Genomic DNA, 23898 nt, shown 5'->3' on the forward strand with positions numbered 1-23898 from the left:
AGTTAAACCATTATTGACTGGTTCTGGAGTAGCTGGAGGGATTTGTCCCTGGGTGACTTTTTGCTAATTTGTTATGGAGACGCCTTTCCCTCCTCTGCTTCCCCTCTCCCTTGTTTCTCGGAATTCTGCAAAGTAACTAAGTACTTTTACTCGACTGCTGCATTTGAATAAACTTTTGAGGAACTTTCAGCTTCAGTATTTCCACGTTATATTGTATTTTTCATATGTTACCATTTTAAAATACAAAAACATATAATAAGCTAATAAAATACAGTGCACTATTAGTGGTTTTTAAACTTATGTTTCAGTTGGTTTCATTTAAATAACTGTTTAAGTCCCAAAGAGGTAAAATTATCCAGTATTTCATAAAAGAGCGTCACGTGACCAGTTACCTTCCTCCGCAGCTGCATCTAATTAACCCGGTACATAACCCACGTTTTCATGCTTTCACTGCACGAGTCACCGTTGGAGCTTTGGCTTGTGTTTCAGTTTACTGAATTTTCCCTTTAAACATTCAACCGAGACATTTATATTATTTAGAATTGAGAGATTTATCGAACTGAACGATTCATTCACATATCAACTTTATATTAACTATATTATTAAATTTGCTCGTTAAGTACAGGAGCTGACAGCGTGAGAGGAGAAAATCCTTATATAGTCCTGTTACAATGATGTTCTGAGAACCAGAGACACAGAGTTGTGGGCTGTTCCTGTAACTTTAGGCCACTCCCGTCTTTTACCTTATAAATGTAGCAGGAGGTCGAAGCATCAGTTTGTCTGCAGGAGGAGAGAAGGCTGTCTCTGCAAACTCATCAAATTATTGTTACTTACTTATTTAACCACACTCAGCGTAACTTCTTGTTCTCTGACTCGACATCAGATGGAGACGAAAGATAATTCACTGCAACAGGTAGGCTGCGTTTTACTGTTTTACTCTCTGCAGGTGTATAATGACCAGTGTTTCTGGCTTCAAACACTCTTGTTTTACTAAATTCTGCTATTTTAAATGCAGGCCCTGTGTTTTAATTTAATTTTTGCCATGCAACTGCAAGATAGAAGTGCGAAATGTTTGTATCAGTGCAGTATTAGAAGACTTCAGTCAGTTCACCTGTAAAAGGCCTAAATGTTGCTTGATCACTGGACAAGAAATGTAAGGCAGGTTTTCCTTTAGTGCTTTATACATAGACACAGCTGCAGCCAACAGTAAACGCACAGAGGTGTGACTGTGATGTTGAGTTATAATATAAATTTCTTTACTTTAACTAAATATAAGAGGCTAAATAATGAACAGGTTTCACAGTTTGTCACCATAATGTTTAAAGTTACAAGAGTCCAGTTTCAATTTGTTTCAAAGTTCAGATTCTTCTTTCTTTTTTTTCAGGTGGACCTAAACAATCCCAGTGAGGATTCAATGTAAGTGAAATTAAAATGCAGTCTTTCATGATATTTTTTTTTTACAGGCTGGTGATTGGTAGAAAGAAAAGAATACTGCTAATAGTAAATAGTAATCAGGCATCCATGATAACAGAACATAGTGAATCCTGCTGGAAAATCCTCAGATATTAGACACCATGTGGTGAAATCTATCAGTTGTAATGCACCACACACACACACACACACACACACACACACTAGAGGCCAGTAGAGATATTATTCACTCACTGTACTCACTAACATCCTGTACTGGGCTTTTTGGCTTTTATGTTTCTATTCTAAGTGCTTATGCACAGATTTACAGTTGTGTCGGGGTGTAGGAGGGTCCAAGGACATAACAGCCAATCGATATCATTTCATTTTGGAACAATGCAATCAGAAAACAAAAAATAACTAGTATTTTTATTTTTTTATGTTAACATAGAAAAATGAAAAATCAGTTACGGGCTTAAAACCCGTCTGTTTCGTCGTACGTTAAATTATTTTTATTTTGCCCTGGAAGTCACCCAATGAGCGATAGCACAGGATCCCCGTAAGCTAGCACAATCCTTTTCTGTGCTGCACATGGATGTATTATGAGTAATACATCTCATAATACATGGTGCTGCCCAGCCAAGGCTAATAAAACTGGCCTTAGCTAGCCATTTTCTCTGTTTTTGGGCAGCACAGAAAAGGACAACCGAAACACGAAGATGTGGGCTCTTAGCAGGGTGTTCCTTGCTAATCTATTTTCAGCTTAGATGAGCGAAGATAGCTAGCTAAGACTAGCTTTATTCACCTTAGCTGGGCAGCACAGAAACGGACTGTTCTAGCTTATGGGGATCACATAAAAATAAAATTTGACTGAAACTGATCTGCCGTTTTACCTGCGTTAACATAAAACAATTTTTAAAAACATATTACTTGTTCTTTGTTTTCTGATTTCATTGTTCTTCGTTTCAGGTTTCTAGTTCCAAAACGAAAAACGGGAAAAGGCTCGTTATCCGTTTTCCCACTCCAAAACGAAAATCAATTGGCCGTTATGTACACAGACCCTAGGAGCCTAACATATTCCAATTTTTCATTCAGATCACCTAAAATTGATCTGGAGGCTGCGCTGAAGGAATGTGCCACCGCCCTCGATCTTTTTCTGAACAATAAGTTCGCTGACGCACGGGCTTATTTAAAACCCAAGTAAGTACTGACACTCAGATTTTTATACTTTTTTTTTTTTTTTTTTAAACAATGCATTTTATTTTGTCCCTCTCAGGAAGAGTGAGAGCATGTACCACGCCATGGGCTACAGCTAGCATGTTGGTGATGCAGGCAGGCATGACCTTTGACCCAAAGGACATGGATGCTGCCATGATGTCACTGGAAGAATCCCTGCAGACGTGCCAGAGGTACAATGAAACAGATAAAAACAATATTAGACACAGAGGAATTCCCTGATCATGTGTCCTAGGTGGTTAGAGACTCAGTTAAACTGTGTGTTCCTTAACTTTGGTAGATTTCGGAAGAAAGCTGGAATAATGGAGACTCTGACCAGCCTGTGGAACAGACAGCCAGCTGCCAATTTGACAGAGGGTGAGTGATGAGCTGCTGTTTCTCTTGACTGTAACACATCAGAGAATATACATACTGTTATCCTCTGTTAACACACATTTGAAAGGCAAATTGGACAGTGACATTACCTGTGTATATCAGCTTGAACCTAGTCTCATACGTACACAGTACAAATGTGCAGGATTTTCTTTTGACATTACAAGAAAATGCAGTGGGCTGTGGCCTATAATTTTAAATGGCAACATACATAGTGAGTCCATGCAACTTCTGAATACTTTCACTAATTAATGTTGGTTAACAGAGGAGATGCATGCAGAGCTGTGCTACGCTGAGGTTCTGCTGCAGAAGGCAGCGCTCTCATTCCTGGATGAGAGCATCATCGGCTTCATCAAAGGAGGGATGAGGATCCGTAACAGTTATCAGATTTACAAGTGAGAAGCTTGGAAGGGATTTCTCTAAGGGAAACGATGCTTAACATAACTTAAGCCATATTAGAATATAACCATATTTAAGTGTATCGTCTCTCTGACCAGGGATTGTCAGGCCATGGTGAAGGTCACAAAAGAAATGGAAAAACAGAAGAGTACACACATTCATTTTAGAGGTGGTGTCAACATGGGCATTGGATCATTTAATCTGGTGAGAGCTGTGCATCACACCATTACTATGTATTACAGCAACGCTGTATCCAGTTGTATCCTAATTTTTTTTCTTCTCATCAGATGCTGTCTCTGCTTCCAACCAGAGTCCTCCGACTGATGGAGTTTTTGGGCTTCTCAGGAGACAGGGTAGGTCTCCTGAACCTCTGTCTCAGCAGAATGTAATAACACTGTTTTTTTAAATGTCAAATTAAAGATGTTTTCTTTTCTAATTATTTTACAGGAGTTGGGTTTGTCAGAGCTGAGAGAGGGAGCAACCAGCAACAGCCTACGCTCCATCCTCAGCACCCTGACTCTGCTGATGTTTCATCTCTACATCACTGTGATACTCGGTGAGCATGTTTAAATCCCTCGTTCATATTTTCTAAGTAAAACAGCCTTTTCTCGTTATTTTGAAGGGCTTTAATGGTCTGAATATCATTTCCCTGTGCTCTTGTCCCTCCCTAAGGTACTGGTGAGGGAAACCTTACTGAGGCTGAAGCTCTGCTGGAGCCCTACACTAAGAAGTTCCCTAATGTGAGCAGTTTATTTTGATGATTCTGACTGATGGAGGATATTGTGTTTTATTGCATTATTTTTTAAATTAATTTAATGTATTCTCTCTGTAGGGAGCCCTCATCCTTTTCTACATTGCAAGAATTGCTTTGCTGAAGGGAAACTTCACATTTGTGAGTACTGTTAATGTCTAAGTGAATATGTCGACTGAAATCAGTCTCAGCTTATGTTGTAGTGAAAGAGCACTGAAAATCAATGAGTCTGGGTTTCTCTGCAGGCCCAGGAGAAGTTCCTGGCGTGTATCGCAGCACAGGAAGAGTGGCGTCAGATCCACCACCTGTGTTACTGGGAGCTGATGTGGGCCTACTCCTTCGAACAAAACTGGACGGAGGCTTATCGATACGCTGACCTTCTCTGCAAGGAGAGCAAGTGGTCCCAGGTATCTAATGTAACTGTTTGCCATGTGGTCAGATTTCTGATGCTTGTCCCTCTCTTCTAAACGAGTTGTTTGCTCTTTTCTCCTAGGCCATCTACGTATTCCAGAAAGCTTCCATCTTGAGCATGCTCCCAGAGGAGGAAGTGACTAAACTGGGAGAAAATGTCGTGGAATTATTCAGGTGTGCAAAGGGAGAGGACAATAATTTATCCTTACAGTTCTGTAGTACATTTAACAGTGCGGTAACTGTGATTGTTTTTGCAGGCAGGTGGATGGTCTCAGGTTGAGAATTGCCGGGAAATCGATTCCAACAGAGAAGTTTGCAGCGAGGAAGGCACAGAGATACTCCTCTTCTAACCCTGCGACATTATCCGTCCCTGCTCTGGTGAGAATGTGCACTCTCGTACTCTCAGAGAATCGACAAACCATAACACCATTTTATTTAAACAATCATCTTTTTGTGACAGGAAATGATGTACGTGTGGAATGGCTTCACAGTCGTTGGCAAAAGACCTGAGCTCACTGAAGAGCATCTTGACCACTTTGGAAAAAGCAGAGGAGCAGCTCCGAGAGGATCCAAGTGAGAGCAACAGCAGCAGCTTTAACACACACACACACACATTTTTAATATACAAAAGTGAAACTAACAAGCATTTTCTTTTAATTTGTAGAGCCATCAGAGTATCACCTGGATGACCAGTGTCTCATCCAGCTGCTGAAGGGATTGTGTCTCAGGCAGCTGGGGCGTCTGGTCCAGGCTGAGATCTGCTTCAACCACGTCCTCTCCAGGTGAGGTTAACACACAGCACTGGGGTGGGAATTTGATCTGAGGACTCGGGTGACCTCTGAAAATTACCTGGGAATGATACAGCTTTTATCAGAATAATCCAAATTTTGCAAAAGTCAACTCAAGTGTTTAGAAATGTTCATATCTCTCTAGTTGCAAATAAACTGAAGCATGATGAGAAACCTACTCTACACGGCACATTGACCTGGTTATTTCTCTGGTTTATCAGCAGTCAGCTGTCTCACTGTTTTGCATCTATGACACTGACCTGTATATCATTTGCTTCAAGTCCAATAATCTATATTCAAATTTGTCAACTCCTTGTTCTAGTTAGACATAGAGTTTAACTCTGAACTTTAATTTGGCCTTTCATTGTTTTTTTTTTTGTTTGTTTTGTTTTTTTTTCTGGAACCCTACCGAACAGACCCACTGAGGCAACTTTCATTTTGTTAATTTAATTTAGTTTTATTTTGTTATTTTGCAGTGAAAGTAATATCAAACATGACACCTATCTCGTGCCATTCACCATGTATGAACTGGGCCTGTTGCACAAGCAGAAAGGAGACATCGACACGGCCATTACAGTGATAGAAAATGCCAAGTAAGTGTTTTCAGCCCATCTAGCCTCTTGGGTTACATTTGGCTTCAGGTTTGTTTGGTTATGGATGCTGTTGTTGCTTAAAATTAAGGCTTAAATTCCACAAAATGCTGAAGGTTGTATGAGGAAAAAAAAATGTGTCAAAAATGCCTTGGTAGATCTTGCCTTGTTTATTATGCAGCCAGAAATCCACAACTTTTTCTACCAGCTACTTCTACAATCACATGTTCTAACATATTACATGAGGTGCTCATCAGTGATCTTGTTTGTAGGATGAACTACAAAGACTACAACATGGAGTCCAGGCTACACTTCCGCATCCATGCAGCGCTCAACACCATGGGCTCCTTTGCAGCCAAACTTCCTCCTTCACGTACACCAGCTTAAAGAAAACCATGACTGGAAGAAAAAAAAAAGGTAGAACCTGACTTACCCCTCTCAACCCTGTTGGCTGCCTTCGCCTCTGTGACTGCACTTGAAATCTTCCAGATAGGCCTCTAGATTTACTCTGTTAGCATGGAAGGGCAGGGGTCTGAGCTCTGCTTCTAAAATGTGTTTTTAAATCTAAAAAACTGCTTTGAAATTAAATCTAGAACAAGAACAGGGGTGAGGTCTGTAATAATATAATTCCCAGTCGAGACCATTTCACTCGTCTTGCTCGTTTTGATTCGTGAGATGAAACTCGTGTCCATGTTTTTAAGGATGCTGATGTCCTTTCAGTTTTATCAGCTAACATTCTTCTTGTAAATAACTTCATCTTCTTCATCCTGTCCACCAGTCTGCTTTGGTAAATGTATGTATTTACTGAATAAATCTTATCAAATTAAATTATGTCCTGTACTAAATAATGTTTGATTTAGTTGGGATAAAGACCTGAGGCCTGTTCCAAGAAGCACATTTCTCAGTAGTGATATACATTTCAAGGGACTTTCATGTCAATCAGCTTATCTATTGATCATTTCAGCTTTGCAGCACTGGTTTGTTTTTGAGGAAATAATGACTACAATGCCCTAACAAGAAGACTGTCAACCTGGCTATGCTTTAAGTATGCATTATACTGATGATACTTTTTACTTAAGAAGGATTTTTACCTGTAGTGGAATATTTTTACTTTTATTTTCGATGAAGGACCATTTAACATGCACCTTTCTCCATTATTTAAAACGAACACACACACACCGCATCTGAAGATAAAACGGTGCACTGATTAAATGATACTCCCACAGATACACAGTAAGTAGGATTTCAGAGTCTCTGTAACACTGCTGCTGTCAGCGGTGGTGACCACGTGGTTCTGTGTGAGCTGATCAGCTGACTCCGCCGGGGGAGGAAGAGGAGAAGAAGATGGAAGGGAACAGAGACGAAGCAGAAAAATGTATAAATATAGCGACCAGAGCCCTCGAAGCCGGAGACAAGGAGAAAGCGGTGAAGTTTCTTAACAAAGCGGAGAAACTGTACCCGACTGACAGAGCCAAAGGTAACGGCGTTAGTAGCTGTTAGCCGGACAGAGCTAACCGTGTGTACTGTCAACGACCAGGTGTTAGCATGTAGCTGCCGTTTGTTAGCATAACTCGCTGTTTAAGCTAACAGCACCTCACCTGTTGACTGTTTTATAATGGTTATGAATACATATATTAACAGCTAATGATGGTTAAGGATGCGAGATGGTTTTTAGACAGAAATTAAAGCAACACACACCGGAGTTAGCTCAGAGGAAGGCCTGATGTGATATTGGCTAACCTAGCTTGCGCTTGGCTTAGTAATTTAAAGGGTAAAGTTAAAGTTGAATTAGTCGATGAACATGACTAATAATGAAGCACAGTAATGTTTCGTAATATCATCCGTTAATAACAGCTAATTACAACACTTAAACACGAAACATCAGTCCACAACCAAGCGGTGTCTCAGCTAGCTGTTGCTCATTTTTAGCCTCTTAAAAACGAGCTGACCTTTGAGGAGCTTTAATTTTTACTTTCAACTTCTACCTGTGATGTTTGTGCTGCTGTGTAGAGGACTGTGGATTTGTAGGGATTTCTGTGAGGACAGAGCAGGCGAGTGGAGCCTGGAGATGGATGTAGGACGAGGAGTTCATGTTGTCCAGGCCACACGGAGCCAAGGGCCAATCCTTTAATTGAATGATTGACCCGGAGAGAGCCTGAGAGTGTGGGCTAATCCAGGACACACAGCTGTCTGTGGGATAGTAAACGGCTGTGAAGTAAGGATGGTAGTGACAAAACTGTTCCGGATTGTGGCTTAAAAAGGCTTGTAGGTACACTGTATTATGAGTGGTATAATGGGATGAAGACCTATAGCTCCTAATGGAACCATAATCTATGTAATGGAAAATGGCAAGAGGTAAAGTGCTGTCCTGTGTCTTCATAATTATTTACCTGTACCCGCAGGTAGATGAATGGCTTGCCAAGGCTGGAGCTTAAAAAAAACTTAAGTTACATGCAGCAGCACACATGGCCTCCAGTGTGCAGCCATGATAAGTAAATTCCACCTGTCAGCTTTCAGATTTTTGAGCAAACATTTAAGGAACTTCAATGATTTTTATGATCCACATGGACACCACTTGTTCACTGAAATGTACATTAGAGCAATGTTTAGTAAACAAATATAAAAAGATATTATGCAAAAGAGAAGTCATAACCTAAAAGTGTTAATCAGAGGAAGGGCTATACTACCTGAGGAGTTATAGACATGTCACAAACAGATACTGCGTATGTATATTGAGTGTGTATTTAAAGGAACGGGAATTAGGGGAGTGTGTGGGTTCCCTGGCCTGAGGCCTTGTCAAGATTAGTGTTCATAATCTTAATGACTTGATTTGCTGATTTGAGACAACAAAGGGATTTTGTAACTGTTCACATATCTTACTAATAAACAGACTGATATCATTAGAGAAAAATAACCTTGTCGACAGAAGATATAAGTTACTCTTGACATGAGAGTAATAAGCTCATCTTCCTTTTATATTGAAGAATACATACTGATAGTGATATAACTCTTAATAATAACTGTCTTTGAACAAGGAGAAATGAAAACAGTAACAGGAAAATAAGACCTTAACATTAACACCAGTTTGACAAGGTTGCCGGTAACAGAGAGTTTTACATGTGCACTGGAACAGAGAAAATGTAACATGCAGATAGGTCCGGCCATGGGTGACAATGTAGTGCAGCACCTCAACATCCAATCAGTTCATATGCCAGCAGCCACATGTGCCCATAACACAAAGTGCTTTCATATTTCAGTCTGTCTTTATCAACCGGCCTTGGTCAACCCAGGAATTTCCATTCTCCTGTGAATGTGTCCACATTAAAGAGAGAGGGATGTCAGTAATATATTAAAACACAGAGCAGTGTGTTTGATACAACATTAAACTGATGATCGATGTGGGTAAAAATGAGATTCAGCGTGTGAAAAAGTAGAATACAAACAGCTGTAATACAAAGATGAATAATAGAAGTAGTGAAAAGATATAGTGAACATGAGCCTGTCAACATTTTTAATATGTTAAGTACCCCGGAGGATTATGGGAAGTATAGATTACGGTTGTATAAGAGGGAAGAGATGTGCACTTATATTTCATAAGAACAAAGTGTACAGTAATGAATAATGCACTGATAAACGCTTCAGAACATTATAACAGTTAAAAGCATTTCTGCTGCCTAGACAGAGATAATTAGTATGCTTTACTGTTGCTGGTTTTGCGTTGGTACTTTTGAACCACTAAAATTGAATGCGATTTTCTAGATGAAAACACTGTAAATGGTGATATTTTGTATTTATACACTCATTATGTCAGTGAGTGTGTCGTCTGTAGGGCTGCAGTTATTTAAAACTATTACTGTCAATGAGTTGTAGTGTAGTAAACATGCAACAGTGATTTTGTTGATCATTGACACCTTGTTTATGGTTGACTAGAAACGTAGTAGGTTGGGAATCGGAAACTGGATTTAAATGATTATTGAAGGCAAAACTGGGTCTGAAAAGGAAATGGTCTGTACAGGTGATCACTGATGTCACCTTCAATCTGTGACAGGTGAACAACAGCTTTTCCTCCGCTCCTTTCCGAGAGCCGTTCATCTTTCTGTTTTGTTTTTGGCTGGACTGCTGCTGACTGACAGACTCACTGATTGGTTCACTGGTCAGTCACAAACAAGTGTCTGCCCAGATGTCACAGCGGATAAATCTAAGGCTGAATTTCTCTCTCAGTCTGACCCTGAGTTCATTTAGCGCAGGCAGGGAAATTTACTCTGGTTTATTCTGGTTAGACCTGAGCTGCTGTTATGACTCTACAAAGCCTGATTTTAACTGGTGACTGAGGACTGACCTGCTGAAAAACATGCTCTTCGCTTACTGTTCACAGTCACCTGTCACTGGTGTCACTGAGTTTTAGTACAGCTTTGCCTGTCCGACCTTGATGTACTTGACGCCTTCTCCTACTGTGTAGTCACAATTTTCTTCATTGTGTGACTGAGGATGGTTCGTCCTTGTACTAAATTATGCTTTGCAAATGTGCCAAATTAGATTTTGTTGGCTGTTTTCTTGGCTCAAGTGTGGCCTTTGTCTTTTATTGACTAAACTTTAACACCAGTGTTTATTTTGAGATCAGTAATCAGGTCATTTGCTCCTCAAGTCTCGTCAGTTTTAAAGCTTTTTCATGTGTATGTTTATGTGTCAATGTTAAGTTATATTTAGATCATGACTTTGTCCTCTCCTCCTCAGCTTTGTTGGATGTGTTAACAAAGAATGGGAGCTCGGCGGGTAATGGCGCATATCGAAGGCGACCAGCAGAAAGCTCAGAAAGCTCCGGTGCCCAGCCACAGAGGGAAAGCCAAGAATCAGGAGGTGGAGGTGATTCTTCTAAAACCTTCACCAAAGACCAGGTGGATGGGGTGCAAAGGTGAGAATTTCAGGCTTCACTTAACCATCCCTCTCATGCTGTCCTGCCTCAGTCAGCCATTTTGGAGCTTTCCTACAGTTGGCCTTTAGACAGCGGTTCTTCTGTCACACCTGATTAGACCTTTCATCTGTGGCTAAAGCAGGACACTGTAGTGCAGTGTTGTGCACACAGCTATTGCCATGGGAACCCCATCAGCTCAGTGTGTTGCTCATGAGGGGAGAGAGAGTGAGGGACATTTAGCGGTGTGAACTAGATACCAGGTAACCACTACATGCTCTAATTTTAGGGCACAAGAGAGAACTACAGCATGAAAGGTAGGATTCAGAGCATATCACTCCACAGATACACCCTAGTCACATCATTAGGAAACTGCTGATGGAGGATAAACATGCTGCTGTATGTTATGCAATCCTGCCACTGTATTGCAGTTACACATAGTCAGTTACCATTTCCCTGGTGTTTTTATCCTAAATCCTCAGAGGAACCTTCAGCAGGTTAAAAATTGCATCATGTCCTCTAAGAAAAAGAAAGACTGGCTGTGTAATATGTTAACACTAGAAATATAGAAGTGCAAGTCCTGCTCCAGTCATGATTTAGTGATGGGTAATGATAACTCAGTAGCATTTACTTCTAATATATCATCGATGACTTGATAAAATGATAAAATTCAGTTGTACAAATGAATGATTCCCAGCAAATTTAACAAAATGGATTATTATGTCTAATGTCTACACACAAGCTTAACACAGTGAATTTCATAACACATCAGCTTAATTATTCTATAATTGATTTTTCATTCATTTGCTATTTTGTGATATGTATCAATATGTGAAAAATACTGATATTCATTTTTTAACATTGATTTCAACTATGTAGCCCCGATACCCACTGGGAGTTGGAAATAACTCAGTGGGTCTTGACAAAGACTAAATGTTTAGGATTGTCCGTGTGAGTATTGAAACTTCAAATTAGTAAACCACAGATGAAATAACACAAGCTGCTGTGGTATGAAAAGCTGAGTAACACTGAACTTTTTTTTTCTCTGAGATGTGCTTGAACGTCACTCATCTGAGTGACTAAGGCCACAACCATCAACGTATGTCAGTGTTAATCTGTGGATCCACTTGCTAGTGACAGAGAAAGTGAAAGCGACTCAAAGAGTTTGTCACCTGCCTTTCAAATACTTTCCACAGTGCTTTTCTTTTAAATCTCTGTCCCTGTCTTTCAGAATAAAGCGGTGTAAGGATTACTATGAAGTGCTGGGTGTCAATAAAGAAGCCAGTGAGGACGAGCTCAAGAAAGCCTACAGGAAACTAGCGCTGAAGTTCCATCCAGACAAAAACCATGCACCTGGAGCAACAGAGGCCTTTAAAAGTAAGCAGGCTCTTTTATAACCTGACCCCTGACTCACGGCTGCTGATTCGAGAGGGACTAGACAAAACAGCAGATTAATAAACAACATTGTTTTTACATGTTCAGTAACTGGAGACGAGCAGAGACACGGTAATGCTGCAGTTAAATATCTAAGCACTGATATCTTACCCGTGTCCCCCTCCAGAGATCGGTAATGCTTACGCAGTGCTGAGTAACGCTGAAAAAAGACGACAGTATGACCTGAACGGAGGAGAGGAGCCAAGCAGCCCGGGTCACTCACACAGTGGAGGATTTGATTTCCACAGGGGCTTCGAAGGCCGACATCACTCCTGAAGACCTCTTCAACATGTTCTTTGGAGGTGGCTTCCCCTCTTGTAAGAGATCACATGTGTACATATAGACTCAAACACATGGACACCAATAATTACTGATGTTCACGTATCACTCATCATTTTACACATATTTAACCTAACGTATCACTGGTTTGGCTTGAGATGACTGGTGTGTTTTACCCTAATTACGCACCTGTACAGCAGCATGATGATAGGTATTGTGACATGTATATGTATGTATATATATATATGTGTGTGTGTGTGTGTGTGTGTGTGTGTGTGTGTGTGTATACCTTCTGTATTTGACCTCAGTCTTAATATTTCTCATCTACAGCGAGCGCACACACCTTCACCAATGGCAGAACGAGTTACAGCCATCAGACAGATTACCGACAAGAGAGAACGGAAGAAAGAGGAGATGTATGTAGACAGGTTCATGTGTTTAACACTGTTATTTGCACATGTGTAATATTACAGTTTGATACACGCCTACGTAGACTGCAGAGTATATTACTTGTGTTGTTGAAACTAAAGCACATATTGTGCTGTTTGTCTCCAGGGTGGCTTCTCAATGTTTATCCAGCTGATGCCCATTGTGGTCCTGATTTTAGTGTCAATACTGAGCCAGATGATGGTGTCTCCTCCACCTTACAGCCTCTACTCTAGGCCGTAAGTACACTGAAAATCATATCCGTCTCATATGTGATGCTCACTTCTTCACCTGAACTGAATGTGAACTGATGTAATTTCATGATTGGATGAATTAAACACCCTCCACCTCCTCCAGGTCCACGGGGCAGACCTTAAAACGGCAGACAGAAAACCTGCACGTCGACTACTACGTCACTAAAGACTTCAAGTCGGAGTTCAAAGGCTCGGCGCTGCAGCAGATTGAAAAAAATGTGGAGGAGGACTATGTAGCTAACGTCAGAAATAACTGTTGGAAGGAGAGACAGACAAGTGAGTGGTTAAATACACCCACAGAACAAGCTTGTATAGTATCCGCTGCTCACTTTTCCTTTGTTTTTATAACACTCATGTTGTTTTCCTGCTTGTCTCATCCAGAAACAGACCTGCTGTACGCTGCTAAGGTGTACAGGGACGACCGAATGCGCAAGAAGGCAGAGCTCATGACCATGGATAACTGCAGGGAGCTGGATAGACTAAATAGCCTATTCAGGGGCGGATGAGCTTTTAGATCATGTAAATGTATATGAATAGATGTGTATGTTCATGTTTTTTTAAGGAAGAGTCTTTACATTAGGAGCAAAAACTTAATGAAATAATTTAGCTCTATTGTTGAAATTCTAAGATGCCCCCTCTCCTCATACCCCTGCCCCCCTCCTCACTCCAGCCTGACCCCAGGAATCGCCTTGTTACAACTTAATGAATCAGTCTACAGACACTGTAGAAAAGCACCCAGACATGTTCTTTTGTTTACTCTGCTTTTCTTGTGTTTCGCTGGAACCAAGAAGGACAAGGACACTTGATTGTAAAGGCATGTGCTTCGAGACGCGTAAGAAAATCATCCTCTTTAAGATCAGCCAACAGCTTTCGTCGTCATCTGCTCGTCATGAATATAAGATGAGAGACCTTGTAGGTTCATCTGAGGGTGTCGTCCTCTAGCCAAATCCATTTCCTGAAGAACAGAGAAACAAAACAGGGAAACACAGAATGCTTCTTTCAGCTTTCGACTCCACTCCAAGTGTGTATGAAGATCAGTGGATAATGAAGAGTTATGTCTGATTTTGCTACTAGAGAACATTTTTATGTTTTACGTCCACTTCAGAATGTGAAGCTGGTTGGGACTTAACATGGAAGGACACTGAAACTGTTATTCATTAATGGTTGTACATTTTCATTTTGGAATGTTTGAAATTTATGCAGTTATTTAAGTATCTATAGAAGAAAAGGTTTTTCTTCAATGCTCGCCTAATCATTTAAAATAAAGTCAAATTATTACCATAGACTGGATCTGTTTGTTTCTCTGATTCAGATGTTAAAGTCTCAGTTCAACTAAATTACAGAAAAATAAACGCATTGTTTCACAAACATTGTAAACGGAATATATTTAGATTTTTGAACTGTTGATCTATTCAAATGCACCATCATTTGACATTTTATAGATAAAGTGAGTAATTAAGTATAACTGTTAAAACACAGATATAGTTTCTGTACAGCGCTAAAAATGAATATTTAAAACATCGCAGACTTCAATTTTCTGTCACTGTCGTTGCAACTTCCGGTATAATCTTCATTGGCTGATCAGCGGTCACATGACCGCGCCAAACCCGGAAAGGACAACCACAGTTGGCACAGGTAGGATTGTATCTCCCAGGAGTTTTGGAAGTGAAATGAAGACAAGTAGAAGTGAAACTTGAGATGCCATCGAGAACTAAGACGACAACCTGAGTAATAAATCAGCCAAACCTAAACCTTCGTGCCGGGAAACGCTGGTTTCCTGCCCTAACGTGAAGTGGACTATGCACCACCTCAGCTACACCTGTGTTCTTTTGTTGGGTTTCTACTCCTGTGGATTTTCCCCACATGTGTCCGCCTGCAAACACGAGCCAGAGACTCCGGACTGGAGGATGACTCTGAAAACTATTCGTAACGGAATACACAAGATTGATACGTACCTGAACGCAGCACTGGACTTGTTTGGTGGTGATGACGGGCTGTGTCATTACACATGTAGTGACGGTAAACTAACATGCTGGCACATGCAAACATCAGTGATATTATTCACACCTGTGCTTTTACCTGTTATATCAAGTCAAAATGAAAGAGACAAACTTATTAAATGCTGAGTTTACGTATCAGTCAGGAGCTAGGAGATAAACATGATCACCCCCTGAGTGGCACAGTGTGTACTGATGTGGTTATCTCTGACAGCCAGATAACTGTCAGTGGCAGAACAAGAGACATCTTCACCTTTGCTCCTGTTTGACAGGTTACAAGCCGGTGCCTCGTCCTGGGTACAAGCAGCCGCCACCCAACGGATGTGGCTCCCCGCTGTTTGGATTCCAGGTAGTGTGACAGAGTCCGGGTGGCTGATTATTGAGGACCACAACTTGGTACAGTGCATGAGTGCTGATGATGACACATGTAGTCCACAGTGCCTGGGTGTCTCTCTCAACTGAGAAATCTGCTCTGTTGATGTTACTGGCAGATATTAGCTTCAGATAAATCAGTTTATATAACAACAAGTGACAGTTTCCAGCTGTAGATTTCACTCAGAACATGAAACACTGCAACAGTTTTAAAGTGAGAATGCTTTTAGAAATAAATCAGTTAACTGCACTCCTCCTCGGTTCACATGCACTCAGTTTTTCAAGGTACTTGGCAGGTAGGTTGTTTGATGAGAGAATGAACCAGAGATATTCTTCGGGTAAAAGACACCATGAGAGCGACTTGTACTGACAGCGATCAGGTGAACTTGTGTCCTCTTCTTTTTGAGGTCAGTAAATAACAGTAATGTTGAATTGATGTGCTTGTGGCGCACACGTACATTCGTCATTATGTCTGTCCCATTCTCGTTAATGCAATATCAGAACACTCGAGAATTCTTCAATTGCACAACATTCACTCAACTCCAGGATGACTGATCAGATTTTGGTGGTCAGAGGTCAAAGGTCACTGTGACATCAAAAACTTTTTGGCCATAACTCAAGATTGCATACAAACAGTACACTTAATACCTTTCATTCTGTTATTTATGATACTTGGACTATCATCTGTGAAACATAAGTTTATCGTCTAACTGCTGAACCAAGTCCAAAACCAAGCTGTTATTTCCAGTTTGACATAGGCATCCCGTCGATGACCAAGTGCTGTAACCAACACGATCGCTGCTATGACACCTGTGGTCGAGAGAAACACGACTGCGACGAGGAGTTCCAGGACTGTCTGGAGACCATCTGCAGGAACGTGCAAAGAACCCTGGGACTAGCCCAGAGTGTCCAAGGTGAGAGATCTACTACATACTGATCTGTAAGGTATAAAGGTTGTTTTTGTTTGTGATTAGTGTGTGGCTTTAAAGAATCCCACCAGTGCGCAGACAGTTGTAATGTACAGTTTGTCCAGCAGAGGGCAGCAGAGAGTTGTATTTAAACACTGCAGATCTGAATTCAGTAATCTGTGTTATCTGAATCCCATTCTTACAGTATTGACTCAAATTAGCAACATCAGTGCCAGTCCTCTCTTTCATAATCTGGATTAGAGAATCTGTATCATTCTGATCCAGATTAAGGTTGTGAAAATGCCTCAAGATCCATATTTGAGAATCCAGATTTTGGGTTTAATCAGACCTGTCTTGGCACCTGGTGCTGCTGGGATTTTGAACACTGCTTTGATGCATTTTTTAAAAATATAATTCTTTAAAGAAAAAGAAAATGCCGAATACAGTTTTAATCCATGATGAAATCTTTACCTGATCTGTCATCCAGGTGTTGATGTATTTGATTTAGGAGGTGGAATGTTTTTGTATTTGCTCACGTTCTTCGCTCTCTTTCTCCCCATCTGTGCAGCCTGTGAGTCGGCGGTGACTCTGCTGTTTGACGCTGTGATGCACCTGGGATGTAAACCGTACCTGGACAGCCAGAGAGAGTCCTGTGTGTGTCAGTATGAAGTGAAGAGGGAGCTGTGACACTGCCACAGAAACAGGACTGTAAAACAGACACAACACTGACAGACGGACACCAGCAATACACTTTTCTCTCAGACTCGTAGATCTGTCTCAGGGTCCTTTATTGAAGTTTTTTGTTAGACAAGTGAATGTAAAGTACCTTTGTTTTTAGGATAATTAATATCTTCCCTGTGCAGTTAATTATTTATATTTTGTTTTGTCTTGTGATGGACTGGAAACAGGGTCTGTCTGTGTTTTGGATGCTTGGGTAGGAGCCAATCTGTGATGCTAAGACAGTTTAGTCAGTGTACAGCAGGTCAGCTGAACATGTTACAAAGTGCATTTTGTCTACAGGCATCACAAAATCCACTTGAGCATGTGTAAAAAAAGACACATTTCCAATAATATATCAATGCTAAATATATATTAGGTTTAAATGGAGCAGTTTTTTGTTCCTCTGGAAATCAGCAGCTGCTTTTAAACTCAGCACAACAAACTAAACCAACTTATTTAACAGTGTCAGAACTTTGTCTTTATTTTCTCTAGAATTAGAACCAAATTACATAATTATTTCTGCCAACCTTTCAAGAAGTTAGAGGAAACAAGAGACTGTAAAATAAGACATTATTGCGCGGTCCCATGGCTGTGAAAAATGAGGAAGTAAAGAGTGCACGGCATCTAAAGTAATTTTGTTTTGTCCCCTTTATGAAATGAGTAAAATATCAAATGGAGGGAAAAGCACTGGTGAACTCAGCTGATGTAAACATGACAACACTGTGGAGGAAAACGGAGCTAAAATGTCCTTAAAAAAATAAAGAAAGAAACTTGACTTTATTTATTTATCTGTGTTGTCATCACTGTCATAATCAGAAACCGTGTTTGACTTAATATTAATTATTTTCTAATTGGTTAATCCAGACCATATAAGAGTAATGATCAGTAAATTCATGTTTTAGTCGATTGACAGAAAAAAAATTGATTAGAGTTGATTAATAATTAGTAACCTTTAATAATTAAGTTAGTATCTTAGTAACCTGAATATCCCTGGGTGTTGAACTGTTTAGATAAAAACACATTCATTTATTTTATAGACTGAACAATTCTTTTATTAATCTAAAAAAATAATTTGCAGATTAATGAATATTGATAATACTGGTTGGTTGCAGCCCTAAATGATATTTTTTTTGGAATATAGCAGGAATTAATGGCAAAAATGTAAAATAACACTTGGTAACTAATTGTAGGTCATGTCCTCTCTGCTGGTTTTAAATTATCTTTCATACTTTGCACATTATGACCGTGACACAGGAGATTAAATTACATTATATGGAACTAATAGATAACTACCACTGTAATCCTCAGACACTCGGATTTCCCTGTAACTGCCTCTGATTATTATATGAGCCGTACCTGATGGTTTTATCAGTCGTGTTACAATGTGGCAAACACGGAAGTCATAGCTGATAACACACAGAGTGACAGGCGCCACGGCCAATCGCGTTCTCCGTTTGTCTCATCCAGCCAATGAGATCGCGGGGGGCGGGGTTTAAATCCTGTCTCATCGGGGTTGTCTTGTCGAAGCAGATTCATTTTCCAGTGAATCAGTGAGACAAGAAACAACCTGCGGACATGTCCGACACGACAGAGGACAGATGTGAAGGTAACAACTTTACATTTACATTACATTTAACTTAAAGTAGACGTGTCGGCCGTGTACTCTGGTGTTTAAAAGGTATTGAAGTGAATGAAATGACTTTTAATCTCCACCTGTGTTGTTACAGAAGTTACTGCGACGACTTAACTTGAGGTTAAGTCGACTGAAGTTTCTTTTCAGTCGGTCACAGAGTTTAACATGTGTCGCAGGTTTTTAATGTCATCTTTACTGCCAGGAGTTAATTACCCTTTGTTTCTCCTCAGGAAGTGCTGGGAAATGCAGCAAAATAACCACAGACAGGGCGGGTGAGTGCTTCACATTAACACACACACACACTCACACACAGGTGACAAATTAAAGGAGAAACCAACGATAAGAGTTGTAGTAAGATGTTAGTCCACCATGGGCCGTCAGATCTGTGTCTAACCTGTATCTCTGTCTCTGTGCTTCACTGGAGGAGCAGAGCAACTTTCCTCTACTTTGCTCTCCTCATCTGTTGTTTTGATGGAGGTGGAGAGAGAGAGAGAGAGATGGCAGACATATCAGTTCTAAATCCTCCACAGGTGTTCGGTTGTGTTTAGATCAGGTCATAACATATGATTCAGACCATTTTCATATTCATCAAACCATTCAGTGACCCCCACCTCCCCCTTGTGCCCCGTGAATGGAGGCATCGACATCCTGGAAGAAACCAAATGTTTCATCATAGGATAAAGAAAAACTTTTCCTGTTTACTGAGTTCGCTTCCACAGATTGTCTTTTTAGTCACTGCTCCTTTAAAGTCACTCAGCTCTTTTCCTCTCATCTGTGTGGAAGCATCTGTTTCGCCACTCATTTCTCCAGGTTTTTCCTTTAATCTGTCACCTGTCTGTACATGCTTTTTTTTTTTTTTTAAGAGTGTGTTTTGTTGACTGAATTTTCTGACAGGAGAGGAGATGAGGTTTCACAACAAAGCAAAAGTGAAACAAAGCATCTGTGAAGAAATAAGGATTTATTTACAGTGAGGACAAAGTTCAGTCAATTCAAGTACAGTGAGATTAATCATCAGCTCAAACTTCGTTGGTTTTTACTGCATGACATGTGGACAGGATGTCATTTTCCCATATTTCGCATCATCCTTTCATTTAGAAAGCGAAACTCAAAAGATGCTTTTAGTGTTAATGAGCATCAAAGATGAGATGAAATGTCTGTAAATTAGAAAAATGTTGTTTTAATAGAGCAGCTCTACAATAAATTCTCCTACATGAAGGGCAGAGGATTCAGTTTTTGCTGAAGCTCCTTTTAAAGAGCTGTTTGTTCAGTTTTAGGAGGCTGCGTCTGTGCTGCTGTTGAGTTATAATGTGTTATACTGAGAGGTGTTTCTATATTTCTGACCTTCATGCTGTTTATATCAAATGAGGACACACTACATATTGGAAACACATCTCAAGTTACAGCCTCCCAGATGACCTCTAGAAAACAGCTTCATTAAAAACACCACACAAGAAAAGTACCATTCACGAGTATGTGTATACACTGATTTACATTCTTTTTGTAAAGTCAGATAATACCCTCTAACTTGTCAAACACCCACGAGCTGCTGCACACACAGTCTAACCTACATATCTGTTGGGTGGGGCATGGAGGTGGCCTCTGTTCTTTGCCATCTTTCTCCACCTGTCAACCACCTATTGAGGACTCTAAGCTGACAGAACAATGGCTGCTTGACCCCCGCACCAGCAGCAGTGGAGCAATCCCTGCACCTGTATCTGTGCTGCTTAACAAAGAAGTAACAGACTGAAAAGCTTCAATCATCCTATGAAAAAAGCTCAAACACCAGACCTGTCAAGGCATTATTGTTTTAGAATGATATTCTGGATTATTCATGTATTTGTTGTTTTTTTTTATTATAGCGTGCACGGAGAATCTAACAGAGACTGATGCCTTCATCAGGAGGTAAACTGTTTGTGTAGTTATCAGCTTCAATTTCTCACCTCACTCTGATCCGGTCTTCACCTCATGCTTTCTGTATTTCGTGTTGAAACAGCTCTTTAGCTCTGGATCCTGCAGAGGAGTACAAGATGAACAACAAACGACGGGGACTCGCCATCATCTTTAACCAGGAGCGCTTCTTCTGGCGCCTCGGCTTGAATGACAGACATGGGACCAACGCCGACCGCTACAACCTGGAGAGGAGGTATCAGTCTGCAGCTGGCGGCAGCAGAGAGAACACTGTGTTTAGTGTAGCTGTGTGCTCAGGAACTACATGTCTGTACTTGTTTTAGCAGGTATAAACTCGTAACACTTTCCAATGCTTTGCTCCTGATGTTCACCTCTCTGTTAGACTGATAGAGCTGGGCTTTGACGTGAAGAGTTATGATAACTACAAAGAGAAGGAAGTCCTACAAATAATCAATGAAGGTAAGACCCAAATGATTACTGTATATTCAGATGTGTGAATTCTTACCTGTTTCCTGAGGTGAGTTTAATGAGTACCTGATGTCCCTCCAGCTGCAGGAGCCAATCACTCTGACGCAGACTGCTTTGTGCTCGTCTTCCTGAGCCACGGCGAGAACGACTATGTTTACACCTACGATGGCAAGATCAGCATCCAGGAGATCACAGCCATGTTCAAAGGAGACAAGTGCAGAAGCCTTGTAGGAAAACCAAAGATCTTTATACTACAGGTACACGGCACACAGAAGTCAAAACTCACTCTGATCCATCACAGTATGACAAATTGTAAAGTGAACGTGCCTGCGTCTGTCACTAGGCGTGTCGTGGAGACAAGCACGACGACCCGGTGACGGCCTGTGACGCCGTGGACAGTGAGATAAAGACGAATGAGGTGGTGGTGGACGCCAGCGCCGTTTACACCCTACCCGCTGGAGCCGATTTCATCATGTGTTATTCTGTGGCTGAAGGTGAGCTGCGGTAGATTTCAGAGATGTAACAGTAACCCAGCTACACCACTTTAAATCCACTCAGTAACTGACCCGTCCTGTGTTGTTTGTTAAGGCTACTATTCCCACCGGGAGACCATCAACGGGTCCTGGTACGTCCAGGATCTGTGTGAGCTGCTTCAGAAGTACGGGGACTCCCTTGAATTCACGGAGCTGCTCACGCTGGTCAACAGGAAAGTGTCAATGAGGAGTGTCGGCAGAGCTGCGGATGTGAACGCACTTGGGAAGAAGCAAGTACCGTGTTTTGCTTCCATGCTCACCAAGAAACTATACTTCAGACCAAAAAAGTAACAGTTTCACATCTCAGACATTAAATGAGCTGTTTTTTTTAAATCAATGCCAGGGTCTCTAGAGGGGAGATTAAAAAAAATCTCTTGCTTTTCTTTAGTCCTGCACTGTCTGATGCTCATGAACACTATTATTTCAAATGCACGGAATTAGCAGCTAATTGACAGATTTAGTATTTCCAATGAAATCAGTGGTTATAAAATAACAGGAACAATGACGAACTGAAATGTGAATATTCCTGACCTTAGGCAATCACTTAATTCCTGAAACCTTTGCGTAAGATTTTCTTAGTATTTGCATGACACAGAATCAAGACAGTGAAAGTATCTCAGGCAGCTCTAAGTCAGAGAGCTGATCCACAGGTTTATCTCAGCTGTTTAACCTGTTTTCAAACACTTATCTGATTTCTCATGTAAACGCCAAAATACACTAGACTAGATCAGGTTATAATGCAATCCAATACAACAGCCCTATAGTAATTTAAGTTAAACCACCAAGACTTTGTCATCATAGCCACTGGTATGTCTGAAAATGGTATCTTAGAAACAGCGTCATTATCATTTGTCTGGTGAACTCACCTGTTTATAATCCTCAGCATAGCACATAGCACAGTTTGCAACACACTAAAGCACAGTAGGTCTGATTATTGAGCAGTTTGTAAAATGAAATTAACCAAATTCAAGTGTTGGCTGCAAAAAAGGTTTTACAGCAAAGACCACCTCTATAACATCATAAAAGTAAAAATATTTTTATGAAATAAAACATTAACTTTTAGGGGAAACGAGCAGAGGTTCCATTATATACAGCAAATGTCATATTTAATAAGTGAATATCCTTTAGGCCATTAGTTACTGACTAAATTTATGATTAGCTGTGAAGGATTGGGTTTACCACTTAAGTTAAACAGTTTCCCACTGAGAGCCCTGAATGCATATATACATATTTACAGTCATTTAGTAGAGTTTTCTTTCCCACAGAGAAGTAGTTTTGCCCACTCTAACTCTATAAAAACTGCAATGTGATTTTTTTGTGAGGGTACTTTCTGAGACCATAATTCATGGTCGTCTTGTATTGGATTGCATTATGTTGTGCTGTGTTCCTGTTATTTCATCCAACTGCTGTAACTCACTACACATTTTGCACTTTCAAGAAACTGCTTTTAAACTGCAGGATTATCATGGACCACATTCTGTGTCAGCTACTTTACTTTTCATAGCTTGCTTCTTTAATCCAGCTTCACAGACACGTCGTCTGATTCTCCAGCTGATTTTCTGTTTTTCTTAACAAGCCAAAAAAACGCTAGAATCTGACATTACTGAAATGTCAGGTGAGTTTTACTGTATCCAGCGAGGCAGGTGACATATCAGCACCACAGCCAGTTCCAGTGATTCTGTTCACATCAGGGTTTAACCATGTCTCTATAAGCTGCAGATGATCCAGGCACAACGTAAACCTGCTGTTTGTTCGAACTCGCTCCATCAAAAAAGGGAATTCATGTTTGTGCTGTTCTTTGTGTCGTAGCAGTTGACAGTACTAAATTTAATAAATGCGTATTTGCACCCAAAACGGCGACAAACACCAGCGTGGAAAGTACCTCAGGGAGAAGGGGTGTCCTTTATAACATGTACTGTGGACCTAAAACACTTTCAGCTGTGTCACATGATCTGTAACTCAGGAAAAACAAACCTACCAGCAAACACTGATCCTGTATTTTTATGGTCTTACTGTTGTGACTTTTTACAATAAATTCTTTTTGTGGCTAAATGTGTGTTCATGTGAGTTAATTAACTAATGTTTATCAGTGTTTACCAA

General features: G+C 40.5%; 3 protein-coding genes, 1 long non-coding RNA gene and 1 pseudogene across 4 annotated transcripts; 4 read left to right on the forward strand and 1 right to left on the reverse strand.

Annotated features, from left to right (window-relative positions):
• The first annotated feature begins 434 nt into the window (after positions 1 to 434).
• Positions 435 to 6786, forward strand: LOC108888251 (tetratricopeptide repeat protein 39B-like; annotated as a pseudogene).
• On the reverse strand, positions 5037 to 10677 carry LOC127142470 (uncharacterized). The gene is made up of 3 exons (XR_007813239.1): positions 7943 to 10677; positions 5261 to 5428; positions 5037 to 5171 (listed from the first exon to the last, which is right to left on the reverse strand). It is a non-coding gene; the product is annotated as an uncharacterized LOC127142470 (long non-coding RNA).
• On the forward strand, positions 7246 to 14542 carry dnajb14 (DnaJ heat shock protein family (Hsp40) member B14). The gene is given in 9 exon segments (XM_018684162.2): positions 7246 to 7434; positions 10692 to 10869; positions 12098 to 12243; positions 12428 to 12558; positions 12560 to 12617; positions 12910 to 12995; positions 13135 to 13244; positions 13363 to 13535; positions 13641 to 14542. Coding segments are annotated over 9 exon segments (1140 nt in total). The 5' UTR covers positions 7246 to 7301; the 3' UTR covers positions 13766 to 14542.
• A 300-nt stretch (positions 14543 to 14842) lies between these two features.
• pla2g12a (phospholipase A2, group XIIA) lies at positions 14843 to 18036 on the forward strand. The gene is made up of 4 exons (XM_018684163.2): positions 14843 to 15278; positions 15529 to 15605; positions 16377 to 16542; positions 17105 to 18036. Exons 1-4 carry the CDS (start codon positions 15059 to 15061, stop codon positions 17221 to 17223), a joined length of 582 nt encoding a protein of 193 aa, XP_018539679.1. The 5' UTR covers positions 14843 to 15058; the 3' UTR covers positions 17224 to 18036.
• Positions 18037 to 18731: 695 nt separating this feature from the next.
• On the forward strand, positions 18732 to 23850 carry LOC108888249 (caspase-6). Its single transcript, XM_018684159.2, has 8 exons — positions 18732 to 18862; positions 19120 to 19161; positions 20749 to 20791; positions 20883 to 21032; positions 21180 to 21256; positions 21347 to 21522; positions 21609 to 21759; positions 21854 to 23850. The coding sequence occupies exons 1-8, from the start codon at positions 18832 to 18834 to the stop codon at positions 22087 to 22089; spliced, it is 906 nt and encodes a 301-aa protein (XP_018539675.1). The 5' UTR covers positions 18732 to 18831; the 3' UTR covers positions 22090 to 23850.
• The last annotated feature ends 48 nt before the right edge of the window (positions 23851 to 23898 follow it).

Source organism: Lates calcarifer, linkage group LG5 (genome assembly GCF_001640805.2).
Source record: "Lates calcarifer isolate ASB-BC8 linkage group LG5, TLL_Latcal_v3, whole genome shotgun sequence".
Lineage (NCBI taxonomy): Eukaryota > Metazoa > Chordata > Actinopteri > Centropomidae > Lates > Lates calcarifer.

Bases quoted from the DNA above. Each gene is read 5' to 3' on its own strand.
- LOC108888249 (XM_018684159.2), top strand. From the start codon at position 18,832: ATGTCCGACACGACAGAGGACAGATGTGAAG. The intron at 21,033-21,179 runs GTATCAGTCTGC...CCTCTCTGTTAG, and splicing joins CGCTACAACCTGGAGAGGAG to ACTGATAGAGCTGGGCTTTG. The intron at 21,257-21,346 runs GTAAGACCCAAA...ATGTCCCTCCAG, and splicing joins CCTACAAATAATCAATGAAG to CTGCAGGAGCCAATCACTCT.
- pla2g12a (XM_018684163.2), top strand. From the start codon at position 15,059: ATGCACCACCTCAGCTACACCTGTGTTCTTTTGTTGGGTTTCTACTCC. The intron at 15,606-16,376 runs GTAGTGTGACAG...TGTTATTTCCAG, and splicing joins CCCCGCTGTTTGGATTCCAG to TTTGACATAGGCATCCCGTC. The intron at 16,543-17,104 runs GTGAGAGATCTA...CCATCTGTGCAG, and splicing joins ACTAGCCCAGAGTGTCCAAG to CCTGTGAGTCGGCGGTGACT.